Below are 19086 nucleotides of genomic sequence, written 5' to 3' on the forward strand. Positions count from 1 at the left end.
AACATTTTGTGCACTGCACCAAACCAATTCTGAATCACTGGCCACATGTACTGTACATTGACCCAGTTTTGCAAGGTAATAGCCAACCAAAGTATGATACCTAATACTGCCAGCTCAGGAAGATTTTGGGCAAGGGGATAATATTGACAGCATACTGTTAACGGGATTTACAAATCTCTTACCTGTCCAGGTGTATTTCCTGTGTGCCAAAGTGCATTTCTCAAATGTTCACCAGCGCCAGTTGTGGAGTTCACTACTTTAAGTGATACCCCTGAGTACCCATAAGCTCTGGTGGGCTTGTCCTCCCAATATGTCTGAGTAACTTGCTTCCACATCAGGACATAGAAGCGACTGCTGGATTGGTAGCCAAAGACAAATCCAGCATAATCATCATCCCGGTCTGTGTTGACATAGAATGTACCACTGAAGTCAACAGAACTGAATTCGTCATAACCTGGAGCAGAATGGAAAATGCTCAATATTCACAAGTGTCACAGCTTGTTAAGAATCTTGATGTTAAAATGCTATCATCTTCTTGTTCACCACAGAAACTCCAAATACTCTTGCGGTAAATGTTCGTGTTTTGTCTAGCTTCCATTTGGTTTCAGGTATCTGTTGTTGCACCATTTAGTTTAGAATGTCCCTTCTTTCCCAGTGAATAATGTATAAACAATGAATGAAGTTATAATGAAAATAAAATCAACAGACCTATAGAATTTTGACGTTTGTTATTCCAGAATGCAACAAACAAAATCGATTTCTCCATGAAACTATCAGTAAGTTAATGAAGCCAGCTTGGGAGCATGGTAGTACAGTCTGATATCTGATGATCCCATCCCACCTTTATCCTCTTTTTTGAATAGAGCCTTTGCTGATATTCTTCTGGTTCCCCCCGCCCCCTTCAAATTCTGATATTTTTTTCCAAGCATCTGAAATAGAAGGATTAACTAAAAGTGGTATGTTTATAATGAGAAACAAAATGCAAGGAAGAACATTCATGTTGATGGCAGCAACTCTACCCATCTAAGCAGGGCCTTCATCAAGGGTAGGCATGGTTGGGCCCACACTCTTCACCACTGCAGCCTGCTTGTTCACCTACCTCTCACACTGGCCCAGACAACAATGGTGGTGAGAAAGAGGAGCAGTAGATGCCACTGCCTACTTGCTCACTGGCTCTCTGCCTGTCAAGCAAGGAAGTAGTAGCAAAAATGAAGAAAAGGAAGAGGAGCAATAGCAGCTGGAGACAATGGTGGTAAGAAGATAGTCTCAGGATTGATTCTGAGCACAGGGAGATAGTTAGCAGCTCAGATTTACAAGAGGAACAGCCAGAACCGGAGGATGCATTTTCTCAAGCCAGTTCAGATATGGGTAGGCGTGCTTCTCAGGTTACTAACTACCAGATGACCGGGCCTGAAGCCCCCCCTTGCCCCCCTCTGTGAGAAGCCTGGACGAGGAGGAGAGTGGGGGCTGTGACCTAAGAGATGCTAGACTACAGCGCAGAGCTAAGAGGGAAACATCAGGGGCGGAGCTCAGATGGTCGACCCGGTTAGCGATGCATGGGAGGCAACTTAGGGAAGCATCACTGGAAGGGTGGGACATCCCTCCCTAAGTTAAGTCTAGCCAGCAAGCCTCACTTCAAACTGTAGGCAACGTGGATGGTCCCATTTGAATCCCTTGGAGGCATTCCTTTGTAGCCTGAGTGTCTTTGAGGATTTGCATCTGTAATTAACCTGTTGATAATGAATTAAAGGCCTGAGACTGAAGCCTGTGGGGGGGGGGGTGCGCACGTGCGCGCACATCAGGAAAGAGGGGGCCCAAGGCAAACATGACAGATAGAGTGACTGAGGAAAGGGGCCCATTGAGGGAGTCTTGCCCAAGGGCCTTCAAAAACCTGGAGTTGGCACTGCATCCAAGATAATGGCAAAGTCAATCAAGAATTCAATGTACAAGTAAAAACCACCATCCAATTATGATTTTTTACTGTAGGATGTTAACCACATTCTTAAATATTTTACCCTAGAGATTTTAATGAAAGCATATAGATTGCTCTTATGACTGGATACATATTCAGCCTGATTATTCTGACCTGTTAAAATGTATTTTATAACGTGAAAGTGAACTACAGATATCTAGCAATTTTGTTACTTCTCTGCTGATCTGATATGGATGAGACAGGATCAAAACACTGTCATCAGCATAAAAGCTTATTTTGATGGTAGTGACCCAAAGTTAATTCCATTAATATTATTATTCTTTCTAACCATGAATGGTAATGACATAATTATGAGAGTAAATAGTAATGGAGATAGCTGACACCCTTGTTTTATCCCTCTAGCAATATTACCTGGGAAATAACCATTTACTAAATATGTGCCCTACGGTGATGGATGTAATCTTTAAAACAGCCTCCCACACTGAAAGAATTGAATACCACAGAAAGATAACCCATTCCACCTGGTCAAATGCCTTTCCAATATCTTGGGGCACAATCCTATGCATGTTTAGACAGAGAAAAGGCCTACAACTCCTAGCCTTCCTCAGCCAGCCATGCTGGCTAGGGAATGCTGGGAGTTGTAGGCCTTTTCTCTGCTAAATATGCATAGGATTGCACCCTAAGAGTAGCAAAGCACATTCTTGTCCAGAATTATTAACTGTGTTAATTACTTTCCTGATATTATTTGATTCTTTTCAAGATATGATAATGCCATTTTCATTGGGTTTGATATAAACAAATTCTATACATGTCTACTCAGAATTAATACAGTAGATATCTTATATCTACTTACTCCCAGGTAAGTAGATATAAGATTTCAGACTCAATTTACATGCAATTATTGTGAACCAACTTTTAAAGACATGACTCAGAAGCAAGAGCATGAATCTGGGAGTGAGTTACCTTTGTTTTGGATAACTATTATTTTGACTCACCCCAAGATACAGGTAGAGAATGCAAATGCATCATCTCAGTAATTGTAAAAAGAAAAGGTGCAGCTATTTTATCATTTTTTAAAATTTTATTTTTTGTAAAACTCTGATGTCAAGCCATCTGTATCAGGCAAACTATTGTTATGTAACTTTTTATTGTTGCCAAGTGTTCATCAGAAGTGATATGGGCTCCTAACTTTTCCAAATCAATCTGAGAAAATTGAGGAATAGTTTAGAAATAATGTCTTAAACTGATTGTATGAACTGTCTGAAATACTTGCACTTCTTCTGATTAGCAGTGTGTGCAGTATAGGTTCCAGATGATAGCCACAATTCAGAAAACCATGTAATTAGCTCCAGACACCCAGTGGAGTTTTGAATTTTTACTGCTTAATCTATAGCCCTCAATATCACATAAACAATTCAGGGGAGTTTCAAAAGCAGTTTGTAATATGGCAAGGGTTCCTGTTGTTCAAAGAAAGCTAAGTCCAGAGTGCCATTGGATGCATGGAAGCCCTTGTGAATGGCTACATTTGTCCTCTAGATTGTGATCAAAGCTTATAATTCTGCATGTGTCACACTCAGGAGGATTTCTGCTATTACCGTTAGATGGTTCCAATACTCACCTACAGCTATGCCAGGATCTGAGTTAGCAGTCTGTACAAGTTCTTTGCCCTGGTGACGAATAACCCAATTTGGGTCAATCTGGGCTGTTCCTTTAGGATCCAGGGGGACCATTTGGAACTTTCTGAAATCAGTTTCACTAATGGCATCATTTTCAGGACACACGTCATGAATATCTGGGACTTTGTCATTGTCAAAGTCATCTTTGCAGATGTCACCTCTGCCATCACCTAAAATGCATACATATTTTTTTAAATGCACACAATATAAAATTGTTTAACACTATGTTCACAAGTCCCTCTTCCTGCGGGAAGAACCAACATTCCCCAGAAATAATTATGGAAACTTACAATGTCTATCAAATATTACTCAGCATTGACATAAACACTGCAAATTCAGCAGGCACACCACACTCTTTAAAAAACAGAATCAAATGTTGTAGGTAAAGAGTGGCTACCATGTTCTATTCGACGGTACTGGATAAGTAATACTACAGCCATTTTTACCAAGCCTAAAGTGGGCAAAGATGTAGTCAGTATTTTAAGGTATACCCCTAGAGATATGAAGAGGCTGGTCAATTAAAAGGTCTATCATAGTCTCCTTCATAGAATTTTAGACCTAGAAGAGACCTTGGAGTCCAGGGGTGGGCAGAAGGTAGATCTCCAGATGTTTTGGATTTCAACTCCCAGAAGCTCCTGCCACCATGGCCAATGCTCAGGAATGCTAAGTTTTGAAGTCTTATAACACCTGAAGATATACCTTCTGTCCACCCAATCTAGTGCAACCACCTGCTCAATAAGGGATGTGCAGGGCAGGATGCAACTATAGCACCTCTGACAAATGGCCACACAGCCTCTGCTTAAATACCTCCAACAAATGAGAGCCCACCAACTGCCGAGGCAGTTCCACTGTCAAACACTGCTAGGAAGTTTGCATTTTACAATAGGGAAGCCTTTGCACTCCAGCCTGTAGGCCCTAATGATTAGGGTTTGCTTTCCAATGGGAACTTCATACACCCCATGTGCAGACACTGCGTACCCCGATCCCTTTGCATATTGGGATGCACTTCCAGATATTTCGTTGCACAAAGGCTTCCGCTAGTGCTTGCGCAACAGTTTAAACTACAGTGCTAAGGAGTGGACCTGTTCCATTCATCCTTCCTTGGATCCAATCCGTTATTTTTAAGTTGGTAACTAAATGCAGGTTGTTCATTAACGTTATCATTTTTGCCTGGTATGTTGTTGCAACTGCTCGATGCTCATTTGTATATCTGAGCTTAGGGTTATGAGGTCGAAAAGAGCTCCTGTACCTTCCTGAGGTGCAGAGAGGGAAAAGTCTACCAGGTGTGGCTTCTCTTGCCACTGCCAAACTAGGATGGAAAACATTGTACCATGTCCTGTGCAATTGTTAAAGGTACAGCAGACCTCTTTAGAGTCTGGACAGGGCCGGCAGCAACCCTATCTGAGCTGAATGTGAAGTCAAATTTCTGAGAATATGTGTAATATCTTCTCAGCATGTGAACTGGAATATCAGTTGCTGAGAGAGAGAGAGAGAGAGAGAGAGAGAGAGAGAGAGACTGAATCCTTCATATCCTATTGAGCCCTGAGTGCAACAAAAGTTGATATTAAAAAGGAGCTTTGGAATTTTAAAATTCCACTTTATCTCTATGTCATCAGATGCCTTCAGCACTGTTCTGTCATCCATACTTAAGTTTGTGGCCATGTATTTCTGTCACATCTGCATCAAATGAGTGAACAGCATTACTGTAAATCATGTAAAAATAGCTCTTGGGTACTCTCTTTATTTGCAGGAAAAATTGTTTACCCTGCAAAAAAAAATAGCAGTGATAAGCTATAAGGGAAATAAGCATTCTTCTAAACCTTGGAATGTGCCTATAATTAAATCTCTGTTGATTAATGTGGTATTTAAGGCAGAGCTATTCAAGTGAGCAGAGGCTGCAACCACCAAATCTCCGGTTCTAGAGAAGCCCTGCTGCTGGCAGTGTGGTAAATAGTTTGAAGGCTATGTCTCAAAATGTAATATTTATAGCGGTTTGGGTTAAAGAGTTGTTTAGGTTGAAGAGCAGTAGACATTCAAGTAGATGCCAAAGCACAGAACTGACATCTTACAAATCTGTATTTTGAGTTCATGGGCTAACGAATGAGTTGCAAATCCCATCCCACAAGTTCACTGTATTCTTAAATGCACACCCACACACATCCTACAACCAATTTTCAAAAGCTATTTTCCTTCACTAGGGAAGTAGGATTAATCTATGGATTCCTTGTCCACTTTGGTTTCTGATATTTCATCAGGTATTACCAATACATTTCCATATTTTTCCTTCCAATCATGAGTGCCAAAAGCTTGTTTTTGGAGACAGAGATGAAGTTCTCAGCCAATTCTGTACCAGTCAATTATTCTCCTATAATATTGTGAGTTTACACTGATTTCCCTTATCAGCAAGACCTATATCACATTTTTTCAGTGGCATGTTCCTGTCGAACACTGTCTCCCACTCTAATCTTCTCCCACTCTAATCTTCAAGGACAGACTTTGTTATGCAACAGCCAAAAATCCTTTTTTTAAAAAAATACAGGCCTAGAGAGAATCAAAGATCACAAATGCTTTTGGAGTTCATCTCTATGAGAAAATGGCTCCACATTCCACTGACTGACTGGCTGGCTGGAAGCCAAGTTGAACTCCAAATTCTGACCAGCTGTATGCTCCTGAATGTGTTTATCTTAACACTTAAGGGGGAAAGTGTGTGTTCCCAGTTTTATTCCCTCTGCCAACATCAAAGAAGCAATTTCTTTGTCCAAATGAGGTTTTCATTATTTGGTGCACATGCTTGCCCAAGTTCCCCAGGGAGCCGAGTGCTGCTGACAAGGCTGCTTTTCCATCAAGAAACTGAGAAACGTATCTGACCCACCAGCCATGCCCACATGAGCTTGGGAGACCTGAAAGATGGTTGCTCAAGCACATGTAGAACAAAAGCACATAAGAACGTAAGAGCCCTGCTGGATCAGACCAAGAGTCCATCTAGTCCATCGTTCTTTTCACACAGTGGCCAACCAGCTGCCTGTGGGAAACCCACAAGCAGGACTTGAGTGCAACAGCACCCTCCTACCCATCATCCCCAGCAACTGGTGTACACAGGCATACTGCCTCTGATACTAGTGGTAGCGTATAGTCATTGATAGCCTTTGCCTCCATGAATTTGTCTAACCTCCTTTTAAAGCCATGCAAATTGGTGACCATCACTACGTCTTGTGGTATAATAACAGTTTTATTTCTTGATGGGATCCTAACAATCTGAGCCTTCACAATGAAGTAAAAGTGACACAGATGACACCATGGGGTATCTGTTACAGAACAGCTATTCACAAACCTAACTGTCAAGTAACCTATGGAATCACATGTAGAATCACATGGGCAGGCAGCCAAAAGAGCAGGATCTACAGGTGTGCTAAATTGTGAGCCAGTATTGTACAGTGGTTGGATTGTCAGACTAAGACCAAGGAGACACCAAGTTCAATCAGCCACAAAGGTTGCTGGGTGACCCTGAGCCAGTGGAATAAAAACAGATTAAAATTAAAACGTATTGCGTTGCTCTGGGTTAGCTGATTTGGGAATGGGCTTGCTCACTTTCTAAACACCAGCTTCAAGTGACTTAAAAACTATTTGGCAGGGTATCTTCATAAGTACCCTTATGAAGTTTTCAATAAAAGGGTGCCTTTGATGCAAGATTCAGTCTTTGATGCAAGACTGAGTGATGCTGAATGTACAACTGCATTATTTTCCTCACTTCAGTATTCTTCTCAAGTTACAATTCTTTGCAGAAATCATTCATCCTGGTTTCCTTCCTTAACCCCATAAAATGTACTTTGTGGATCTATCTGATAAACAACCTGGAGGGACTCCCACCCCATTATCATTGCATTTCAAGACAAAGGGATACTTTAGGCTGGGGTGGGCAACATATGGCTCTCCAGATGTTTTGGCCTACAATTCCCATTAGCCCTAGCCAGAATAGCCAGTGGTGGGAGATGATGGGGGTTATTAGGCCAAACCATGTAGAAGTCCACAAGTTGCCCACCCCTGGTCTAAGGATACCGAAGCAATAATGGCCCTACCGCTTCTCCACCTGCAACCTCGGCTTCTGAATGCCGAAATATTCCTAGTGTACTCAGCTGTCAGATGTTGCATCATTAGTGTCAAAAGACTTCAGTATATCTTTGGGAGGAGACCATGTGCAACGTCTTTCATGCTAGAAACTTTTTTAACTGGATGCAGCAATCAGTGCAAGTCAACAGCAATGTGGGAACACACCTAAACCAGATTCATCTGTGATATAAATGGGTCGAACTTTGGTTGGCTTTGAGACACACAGGCTCAGCTTGGATTTAAAGAGCCTTCCTTCATATTCATGTGCCGCTTGTTGCTCAAGAAAAATGACTAGAAATCATTCTCTCTATGGGCTGTATATGAAAAACAAGATGGGGCCTGCAGCTGTACATTGTTCTTGCAGACTACTGCTGTGAAACAGCCTTACCATCAGAATCCTCCTGGTCAGGGTTGAATGTGAGGCGGCAATTGTCCCTGTCATCTGGGATACCGTCGTTGTCGTCGTCAGGATCACATGCATCGCCTTTCCCATCTTTGTCATGGTCAGCCTGATTGGCGTTGGAAATGTAGGGACAGTTATCTTTGTTATTCTGGTGACCGTCTTCATCTATGTCCTCATTGTTGTCACACTCGTCACCAACCAGGTCATTATCCACATCAGTCTAAAGTGGGGCAGGGGGAAGATAAACAGATTAGAATTTTTGCAATGGTAAACCAAAAAAAAAAGAAATCACATAACTACGATGCTAGTAGTTCCCTTCAGAAATGTCAGTTTTTGGTGAAGGCAATAAAAAAGGCAGACAAATAATATCCTGAAAACATAGCAAGATTCTCTCAAACTTGTAAATTAGATTTTTCACCATGGTTCTTAGTTCAAATTCATGGTTTAAATCTACTGACTTCAATCATATATGTGTTACTCAGATGTAAGTCTCACTTCAATCAACAGGGTTTACTCCTAAATAAATGAGTATAGGATTGCAGCTGTACAGGGCAATCCTATACATGTCTGCTGAAAAGCTGAGCCCCACTGCAAGGTTTTACTTACTCCCAGGAAATGTATGGGAGTGCGGCCTTACAGTGCAATCCTGTTCATATATGTTCAGAAGTAAACTTCAATGGATGTTAATTTTATTTTAGTTATTAATTTCTATACCATCCAATAGCCAAAGCTCTCTTTGAATTCAATGGGGCTAACTCACAGGTGAATGTGTATAGGATTGCATCCTTGGTCTCATAAAACTCCTTAACACAGACAGAGCTTAGCAACAGTTGCCATTCCTAACATCAACAGGGGCCAAAACTTTAAATCTGTGTCTAGCAGCTACATCATTCCCCCCCTTTTTTTACTCTAGAGTAGGTGCAGAAGACCCAATCTGGATCATGAGCCTTAGCACGGGGGTTATCAGGCTTTTAGGATCTGGACTGAGCCCCCTGCACTTACTCGAGAGAAGGGGTCCCCAACCTTTTTGTACCCATGGGCACATTTAGGAATGTGTTGGTGCCACCACAAAATGGCTCATACAGAGGATGTGGCTAGTCATAGAATGGCTGCTGTGAGGGCCTGGCTAATCAAAAGTAAGCAAAAGGGAAGAAATTGTGAGGCTAGAAGGGATGGTGAAACAGCAGAGCAAAAGGGTGGAGGGGAGAGAAAGAGCAAGGCTACAGTTTGGGAGGGAGGAGAAACAGCGAGGTAAAGATGTGGGGGGAGAGAAACAGCTAAGCTAGAGGCTGGGAGAGGAAACAGCAAAGCAAAGGGGTAGAGTGGAGAGAAAGAGCAAAGTTAGAAGCTAGGCAGGAAGAGAAAGAATAAGGCTAGAGATGGGGAAGGGAAAGAAATAGCAAGGGAAGAGTTTGGGAAAGAGAAATAGTGAGGCTAGGGGCTGGGAGCTGGGAACAGAAAGCGAAGGGGAAAGGTCTGTGTGGGTGGAAAAAGATTGGGTGGAGCCAGAATCTCACTCTCTCCTTCTCTGCCTGCCCACCAACAGCTGATCTGCAGCAGGTGCAGGAACAGGAATAAATTTTTGAAGGGGGCAAGGAGTGGAGAGCTTCATGGGCGGCGTTGAAGGCCCCCGTGGGTGCCATGGCACCCTATGAGCACCACGTGGGGGACCCATGCTTTATTGCATCTGCTTTAAAAGCAAAAACATTTGGAATCTGCCCCACCATATCCATTAAGTCAGGGGTGCATAACCTCAGGAGTGTGGGCCAAATCCAGCCGTCTGGGGTTCCTCAGAAGGCCCCACTCCATCGCTGGCCCCATTCCCTTTCCCCCAACTACTTATTGTTTGTGGGTTTCCTGGCTGTTGCACATTTTTCCCCCATTCTAAAAGGTCGAAACGCCTCTCCTAAGGCTTCGTTACTGGCAGTAAGGGCTTTAAGTTAAAATATGCTGGCAGTTTTGGTGGGTTTGGCCACAACGTCTTTTGCTTTCAACCTCGCTCACCATTGGAATGTGGCCCCCAAACATTTCTCCAAAATGGAATTGAGCCTTTGGGCTGAAAGAGGTTCTGCACTCCTGCACTAAGAGTGCTGCAAGAGGAAAATGTGACCCAGTCATTTGAATGAAACTGGTCCCAGCGGAGGAACACCGTGACTTCAACAGACCTCAATTCTAGCCTTAGGTCTCAGTGTCAGATTTTACAGATGAGAAAAATCTGTGCTGCTCTTGTGGCAAACTTCTCTTGCCTAGACAACATTCTTAAGGAGTGACTGGCTGCTACTGACCTCTGTTTATAATTTTTTTTACAAACCCCAAGAAGCCAAAGGCAATAACTTCATACAATTAGAAATTCCAGACCATTCACCCAAATCAAAGGCAAATATTTCATGTTGGACTCTGAAAACATGAAATGCTGCTTTTTAAAGACCTGGGCATTCAATTCACCTCAAGCCAAAGAGTTTGCCATTAATAGAATCATGCACCCTGTTACTGAACAGAACCATCTTAATTCTATGTAAACTAGGTGGTTTTTCCATCCCAAATAGAATTATGAATAGGTACAACATAGCACTGCTGTAATGCAAGGCTGGAAAGCCCATTGTGGTCTGGGACTTCTGTTACCAATTTTAAAATGCCCAGTGGGCCAAATAAAACATACACACACACACACACACACACACACTCAGACACACATAGTTTGTTTCACTCACAGGGACAGAAATATCATGCATTTGCATTGGCACCAGCTTGGTAAGAAGCTGTTTAGAGGAACACTGTGGAAAGCAAATGGCTTGGGGAGATTGCTGTGAACATTTCGTCTCTCTGAAGAATCCTAAAACTAACTTCCCTTCTGCCCCTCCCAGGTCAGGCCCTGCCATTAGGCAGGGTGAGGCAGCGTGTCCTGGGAAGTTTGCCTCAGCAGACTTTGGAGTACTATTAAAGGATAGCAAATGCTAGGACATGTTCTGAGGGTGCATGATGCAGACACTCTGCTGAAGCATATCAGGTCTGGATCTGTTCCACCCTTAAATGCAGGGTTGGTGTCAAAAGTAGGCACAGTCAGGAACCTGCTGTGGGCCTACTCCCCGGCAGGGGCCCACTGATAAGAGGCCCCTGGACTTGCTCCTCCTCTTCTCCATGGCAACCTGCTTATTCACTTGCCTCTCACTTTGGTGGTGGTGAGGAGGAGGAACAGTAGATGCCACAGGCTGCTTTCTCTCTGCCTGGAAAGCAAGCAAGTGGTAGCGTTGATGAGACAGAGAAGGAGCAAGAGCAGCCAGTGCCAATGCTGGTAAGAAGGGGGCCCACTGGGGGTGTCTTGCCCAGGGGCCCTCAAAAAAACCTGGAGCCGGTACTGCTTGGATGGGAGACTGCCACAGAATCCCCTATGTACTACTTTGAATTTCATGATGGAAGAAAGGTGGTACACAAATGTAGTACTAGATAAACATGACCACCTGTGTGGTTTATTGTTATTATATCTTTACTGCCATGGGATATGCTATCTGGATTTTCTTTCACAGGCACCAAAAAGGCTTGGCCCATCCCTGGCCCCTCTAATGATACTGAACAACCGGCAGAGCACAAACCAGCTTTTGTTTTGAGCAGAAGCAAGCTATAAAAAAATTTCTACCATGTTTGTAAAATAACAAATGCCATTTCCCCTTCCCAATGCACTGCTGAAACTCTAAAGCTGGAGGCAAGAAAACAACTCATCTCAGAAACCGGGCTGAATACTCCTGCTATCTTTGCCCACTCATAGCTGACTGACACATGCATCTACATTGCTAAGCAACACATCATTTGATGGCTCGCAACTCAATTTGTGAACCGCCTCCATTTGAAAGTATTGTATCTGAGGTGATATGGGATCTCCATCTGCGGTGCTTAATGTATGATGGCTGTTTCACACATGCAAGTCATCACTTTATGTGGCAGTTACTGAATGATGAGTGTGCATGAGTGAACCCACCGTCGAAGTCTGGACAAGTCCCTGGTAGGGAAAGGGGTGGAAGACTGAAGGCTGTGCTACTGCATGTGATCACAAACCCCTCATTTTCCTTCACTTCCCTACATCTTGAAAGGGTTTCCCTCGGTAAGTAGAGGAGAGTAGTTAATGGGAATAACCAAGTATCACTGCAACAACAAAACCTTCTTTGCTCTCTCCCTGTCAGCCAGGCATGAATTTAGGTCTTTAAAAGCATTGTTGAAACATCCTTCACAGCGGGCAGAAAGCATCTAGTTTCATCTCAGACCCTGAACTGTGTCTATGGCACTTCTACAATGAGACAAAATGAAGGTTCTTCAAGTCACTCCCCAAATCCTTTCATTCAGCCCCCACACAGAAGTGCTTCTTCCTTTACCTGATCAGGGTTATGCACCAGTGGGCAGTTATCACAGTGATCACCAACTCCATCCCCATCTGTATCTCTCTGGTCTGTGTTGTAGACGTATGGGCAGTTATCGCGTTTATTAAAAACATCTGCCAGGATGAAAAAGCAATGCAAATAAAGCCAGATGTTCAGATCCCACTCACAAAGAGCAGCATTCAAGAACTAGCACAGTCATAAATGAGGATTGTCCCTGTTTTATCCTCACAAGAATCCTGTGTGGCAAGTTAGGCTGTGGGAGAGTGACTAGCCAAAGGCCACCCAGTGAGATTCATGGCCAGTGTGGGATTTAAACCCAGAACGCTCCATGCCAGTGGCATGCAGAATATCTTGAATTGAGTGCACTACTGCATTGTCTTGTGCTTGTTAAATAGGGCAAGTTTGTCTTGCCATGCCTTCCCTAACTGGCAATTCCCTTCTAAAAGGTTACAAATACTCTAAAGTCTAGTTCTATGTTGTCCAAACACCTTTCTGATGACGTGTCAGTGAGTCATTCCTAGTCTAGCTCTGGGATTACCCCTTTCTGCCCAACAATCTGCCACACAAAAACTTTGCACCACCTGGAAAGGTAGGAACATAACAGCCTATTATGTTCCATTGGCTACCTATCAGCTTCCATGCTCAATTCAAGGTACTGCTTTTAACCAGACCTTTCAAGCTATACACAGCCTTAGAGCAAATCATAGGTGAGACCCTCTATCTGGCAAGTAAGTCCAGTCAGGGCCTTTTCAGTGATGCCCCTTACATTGTGCAACTCTCTTCTGACTGAGCCCTGCTAAATCCTTATCCTACAAGTTTTTAATAATAATAATAATAGTATTTTTGAAAGTGATACAAAGCATTCTTTAAAAAAAAATATGTATCTCCTGAACTGAGGTTTATGGGGATTTGTTTTAGGTATCAGTCATTTTAAAAAATTGGGATAATTTTTTTGCTGATTCTTTGGTTGTCTATAAGAGACAACCAAAAAGAAAGTATTTTATAGAAATATTGTTGCGTTAATGTTTTAATCATTGTACGCTGCATGAAGATGGGTGATATGTCTAAATAAGTGAAATAAACATCCTGGAGTGCTAATAGAAATTTCATACTATTGAAAACCTTCAAAGATTTTAGAGATTCTACAGAGACACACATCCAACATTTTACACATTTACTGAATCAAATCCAAGGCTTAATCATTTTTTTCCCATTGCTGAAAAATCGGATTCATCTGCCAGGAAATGCTGCAGCAACATCCTTTCTAAGGACATTGATGCTTCTGCTTCAAAGTCATGCCAAAAACCACAAACCTAGAGGCATTCCAAAAAACACCAAAGATGTTTGGGTTGGTAGATTTTTGAGTACTGGGCTACTGTTCAGGTCAGTTTTGCCAGTTTAATAACCTTAAATATCACTATTGATTTTTTTTCCCCTTTCCAGAGTCAAAAAATGTAATTTGGAATCCTTATTACTCTAGCATCCAAAATATATTTCCCTTCCTCTCCCAGGGCACTTTGGCAAGCACTTTCAGTGAAGACATTTGATTTGGCTGGCACATCAAATATGGTTCTTCATGTAGGCATATTCGATACAAATATTTTATTGTATTTTAGTCTTTTATTTCTTGTAAGCAGCCCAGCTTTTTGGGTGGCCTGTATATAACCACAGTAAATAAATAAATAAGGATCAATGACTATTGGGTATTGCTGGACCATAATTATACTTTCAAACCATTTTAAATTAATATATCAAATGAGTGAGATATTCTTAGAAAGTGTCTCCCCGCCCCCCAATATACGTTTTTCGCCATAAAGACCTGTCAGACAGACCTGCTTAGAGTTCACTCTATTCCAGAATTGCTTGGGAGACCTGGCAAGGTCTTTTCTCTACTGCCCCCAACATTATGGAATTATTTCCCCAGTAAACCCCATCATAGCCCAAGTCTGCAGACTTCTATAAGATTATATAAAATAGTCCTTTTAAAATGTCCTTTTGAGGGCACTCAGTGAGTTGGCTGGTTTTATGGTTAAATTGGATGGAATTTAGTATATTATTTTCCAATGATATTTTCTAATGAAATATTATTATTTTAATGATGTCTTGCATTTTGGGGTCCCATTTTACTATTTGTTAGCCACCTTAGATTTATATATATATAAGCTAGATATAAACTCCTAAGTAAATAAAAATGAATCCAAAAGTCTGATGGAACAATTTTAAAGCAAGAAATAATCTTCAGATACCTGGTGTAATAACAAATTAACCAATGAGACAACACAACCAATGATACTAGGTTGTATCCAATGGTGGTATTCTGTTCATGGAAGGCTTTTTGCTCCAATGAACGGAAGAGAAGGAGACAATTTCCACTGAATCTGCTCTGGAGGGTTAGGGGACATTCTGAAACAAGATGTGAGGCGGTGCAGGGAGGCAGAGAGAATTGGAAAACATTGCTTACACACCCCTTTCCATTCATGGAAGCTTCCACTGGATCAAACAGCCTTCATGAATGAAACACCACCATTGAATAGAACCCAATATCATTGGTCCTAAGAATTCAATTGTTGCTAAGAAAACAAGTCTCAAGACTGGCCAATATAAGTCATTTGAGTTTGAAAATGGTGGACATAAACCAGAGTTGAGTACTCTAATATCACATGGAGAAGAATATTTGCATGTATCTAACGTCTGGATTTCATCCATACTTTGTCTTTTTAAACATATGCACAGATGGGTTTAAATATGATGTCAACAGCTCTAGCTAAAACAATGCCACAAAGGAGAGAGCTAGACATGGAATTGTAGTTTATTCTGAACCATTTGCTACAATGCTGAATAAAAACAAAATATATGAGAATGCATAAGAATGTACCGTCTCCATCAATATCCACCGCACACGCATCACCCTCTCCATTATTATCAGTGTCAATCTGAGCAGGATTATGCACATAGGGGCAATTATCACAACGGTCACCAACTTCATCCTTGTCATAATCAAACTGACGGGGATTAAAAAGAAGGGGACAGTTGTCCTAAAAAAAGAAACAAAATTAAAGAATATATGAGCATAGTTCAGAAACAATTACATTCCTAATTAAAAAAAAATCCCTTCTGTAAATAAAATAAAATTAAGAACTATGTTCCCATTGGGATTTCCAAGTGGCCTCATGCTAATAATAATAATAATAATAATAATAATAATAATAATAATAATAATAATAATAACGATGATGATGATGATGCATATGCATTATATCTTGGATAGATAAATATAACAGATTATCCTAGTGTCAGTGACTTCAACTTTAAATATTTCCCTCGATGTATATTATATTATACTATCTAATAAAATAACTGTGAAACTGACCAAGACTCATGGAGTGTGCCATTCTTTGAGAAATTGCGTTGGTTTGAAATGTGGAACATGTAAAATTCAGTGACATCCATAAATAACAGTGTGGCGGCCCAAGCTATACAGTTTAAACACTGTGATATCAGATAAACTGAGTTAGAGAAATAAGGACACAGCAAAGGTACTGACAACTTCTTGATAATGTCCATACTGATTTCTTCTGAAAGAAGATAACTTAAAGAAAAATAGCTTACTTTATCATCTTCTACACCATCGTTGTCATCATCTTCATCACAGGCATCACCTTTTCCATCTTTATCAAAGTCTTCTTGTCCAGAATTAGGCAGGAGAGGACAGTTATCCTGTACGCACAAACAACCCTAGATTGTTACTCACTTCTACTTCACGCGCCAAGGATTCCAAACCTTGAGTAAATGTTTGTCCCGAAACTATAAAATACATCACTGGGCAAGTTCAAAATAGGAATTCTGAAACCATTTCTAGAGAATTACAGTTTAAAATGCATATGTATTCAATTGATTTTCACACACTTTTAGGTTGTAATGGAAGGCAGCCTTTGATTGTGTTGGACGATATTGCTAAATTGGAATGATATCTGATGATGGTTTCCACCTGGTATTTTCCCTAGGTTGTTAAGAAAGGCATTTAACCTCTATCAAATACACACATGCACTACAAAAATAACGGGTTGAGCTTTTGGGAAGAGCCTCTTCTAAATGGATTCAGCATGTTAGATTTTGTATATAATGAAAGCAGATCTTAGTACTGCTTCTTGACTCAAATGAAGTATGTCCTGCTGACAGGAACAAACAACAACAAAAAAGAAATATGAATTGTAAATACTGAGTTGGCCACATTAACATGTGATCAGCCAGGGCTGAAAGAATTCAATGTCTGAATTGTATGTTCAGTGAAAGTCTAGTACTCGCTTCCTGTTCATGGAAGAATTGGAAGGGAAAAATTCATTCCTTGTTCCATTCCACATCCAGTTTCCAAATTACAAGCATTTCTCTCAGTTCCTGATGTTTAAAGTAAGGCACAGAAACCTCCTATAGAAGGAACAATGAGGGGGGAAATAAACATCTTATAATTAGGAATAGGGGCAAAGTTCTTTTGGCCTGTATTTTTAAGTGGACTGAACGAATTTGCACTTCCTGGACTAATAAGCTGATTGGAGCACAGTTATCCTTTTGGACTGCACACTTCTCTGAATTTTGCAGAGCAGTTCTTGGCTCAAAAACTGTGTACAAAAATTACGGGACGCTGTGTACCAAATCTATTGGGGGAAATGAGATACGAAAATAGACGCACTTTTTTAAAAAACGCTGACAAATTTGCAAAATTGGATGGAACAGACTTATGATTGAATACCTGTGAAACCAACACAGACCATAAATAAACTGATCAGTCCCTCCCTACTTACAATTAGGGGGCATCAAGCTATGGAAAACTAAATGAAGTTATATTTTACTGAGAGTTCTAGGCCTCTGTAAGTGCTGGGATCCACTTTGGAACAACATAGCGTTAGTAGGAGTTGCAATGTGAGTTCCACAAGGCTGTATAGAGTAGAGTTTTTATTCAATGGAATGGGGACATTCTGCCATAAGGTACATTTCAGAATAACTCTGGCAGTTAAATCCAGTTCATTCAGGAACTCAAGCACTGAATTCCTTCTACATTGTCCTACTGTCTCAATGACCCTATTTTGCCATCTCTGTTTTCCAGTGTGTAAGATAAGCCTGTTTTGTTACAGAGTTTAAGTATAGAATAGGGGTAGGCAACATGACACCTGTGGGCACTAGTACACCCTCAGACACCTTTCTTGGCACCCACTGAGGGCCTTACTCCTCCTACTTGAAAAAAAAAAATCACTTACTGGCAGCTTACTTGTTTCAAAGCAAAGTGAGGGCCTCTAGCTGCTTCCATCTTCTTTACCCATAAATGCCTCTGCGCCCCACAAGGGGATTAAGATGCATTCTTAGGAAATGAAGATGGCAGGTGGCTGCTGCGTGATGCCTTCATCTGCAGCACATCCACTTTGTGATGATGCCCAGAACAGTTTTTCAAATGGCGAAATGTGCCCAGGCCCCAAAATGTTGCCTACCCCTGGTACAGAAGGTGAGTGCATCACTTTCATACAGTGTTGCAACTACTATTCAGAACAAACCTTGATTTCTATGGGTGACATCTAATATCATGCAAGTGGACCTCCACTCATGCAATGGGACTTCCTCTCTCTCTCTCCTCCCCCCTGCCCTCTTCCCATGTATCCCCCCTCCATCTGCTCAGGAGAGGAACACATGGGGGCTGTGAGGGGCATATGTTCTACCAATGGTGTCCATTGTACTGGTGGATAGACACTGTTGGATTTCTCCCCAGGCATGTGCTTAGAATTGCAACCTTAGCGACAGAAATGTGTGTGGGCTCTATGCATGTTGCACTTCGCATTTGATGAAAGCCTGTGGGTTAGATGCATCTGATGTGACCAATGAAAATCTGTCCATTTGATCTGGGATGCAAAAAGTCACCTCCAGCACTTTCTGTAGGTATACTCAAGTAATCAGTAACATGATTACTTAAATCATGTTACTTAAATGGCACGTGGACATCCAACATTTGGGGATAAGAAGAATGAAAGGTGAATTGTAGTTTATGTTCACATTTAATTATAAGTTCCAAAAGGGGTAGTAATGTTAGTCTGTTGTAATGAACAAAACAAACACAAATTTGGAGCTCGATCCTAAATAAGTAACTTCCACTGAGTTCAGTGGGGCTTTCCCCCAAATAAATGTGGATCAAATTGTCTGATGAACCAAGGTGGCGAAGTAGCACCATTGCATGAACTGCAGAAAACCTGCATTCTGTGTTCGCTTAGTTTAATGGAATGGCTCCTAGAGAAATTTGTGATGCAACAGAAAAGCCTAGGATTCTTACCAAATCTGACAAAACGCAGAAGTAGTTTTGTTGATTCATAAGAAAAAAAACTTCCAAAATCCAGTTGGACTATAACATCCAGCCTATTTCTTGTACTGTTTTGTGTGTGTGTTTTCCGCCCCCCCCCCCCTTTGTGCAACATCCAGCCTGATGAAGAGGTCTGGAACTCAAAAGCTTGCTCTCTATTTTGTGACACATTTGTTGGTCCTAAGAAAAAGTATTGCCCAATTGTAGATTTTGGAGTTTTACCGTACCTGGTATCACCATTTCTCTCATTCTTCTGTTTT

General features: G+C 41.4%; 1 protein-coding gene across 1 annotated transcript in view; it reads right to left on the bottom strand.

Annotated features, from left to right (window-relative positions):
• THBS2 (thrombospondin 2) overlaps nucleotides 1–19086 on the bottom strand; it is a 54467-nt gene that overhangs the window by 9079 nt on the left and 26302 nt on the right. The window contains exons 13-18 of the mRNA XM_084828050.1: nucleotides 16099–16206; nucleotides 15365–15524; nucleotides 12484–12602; nucleotides 8105–8339; nucleotides 3552–3779; nucleotides 183–454 (exon numbers count right to left, since the gene is read on the bottom strand). Of these exons, the coding sequence (XP_084684176.1) occupies nucleotides 183–454; nucleotides 3552–3779; nucleotides 8105–8339; nucleotides 12484–12602; nucleotides 15365–15524; nucleotides 16099–16206 (1122 nt within the window). The remainder of the gene's footprint in view (nucleotides 1–182; nucleotides 455–3551; nucleotides 3780–8104; nucleotides 8340–12483; nucleotides 12603–15364; nucleotides 15525–16098; nucleotides 16207–19086) is intronic.

This window comes from Heloderma suspectum, chromosome 1 (genome assembly GCF_057233095.1).
Source record: "Heloderma suspectum isolate Gila_16-S chromosome 1, 16-S_ref, whole genome shotgun sequence".
In the NCBI taxonomy this organism is placed as follows: Eukaryota; Metazoa; Chordata; class Lepidosauria; order Squamata; family Helodermatidae; genus Heloderma; species Heloderma suspectum.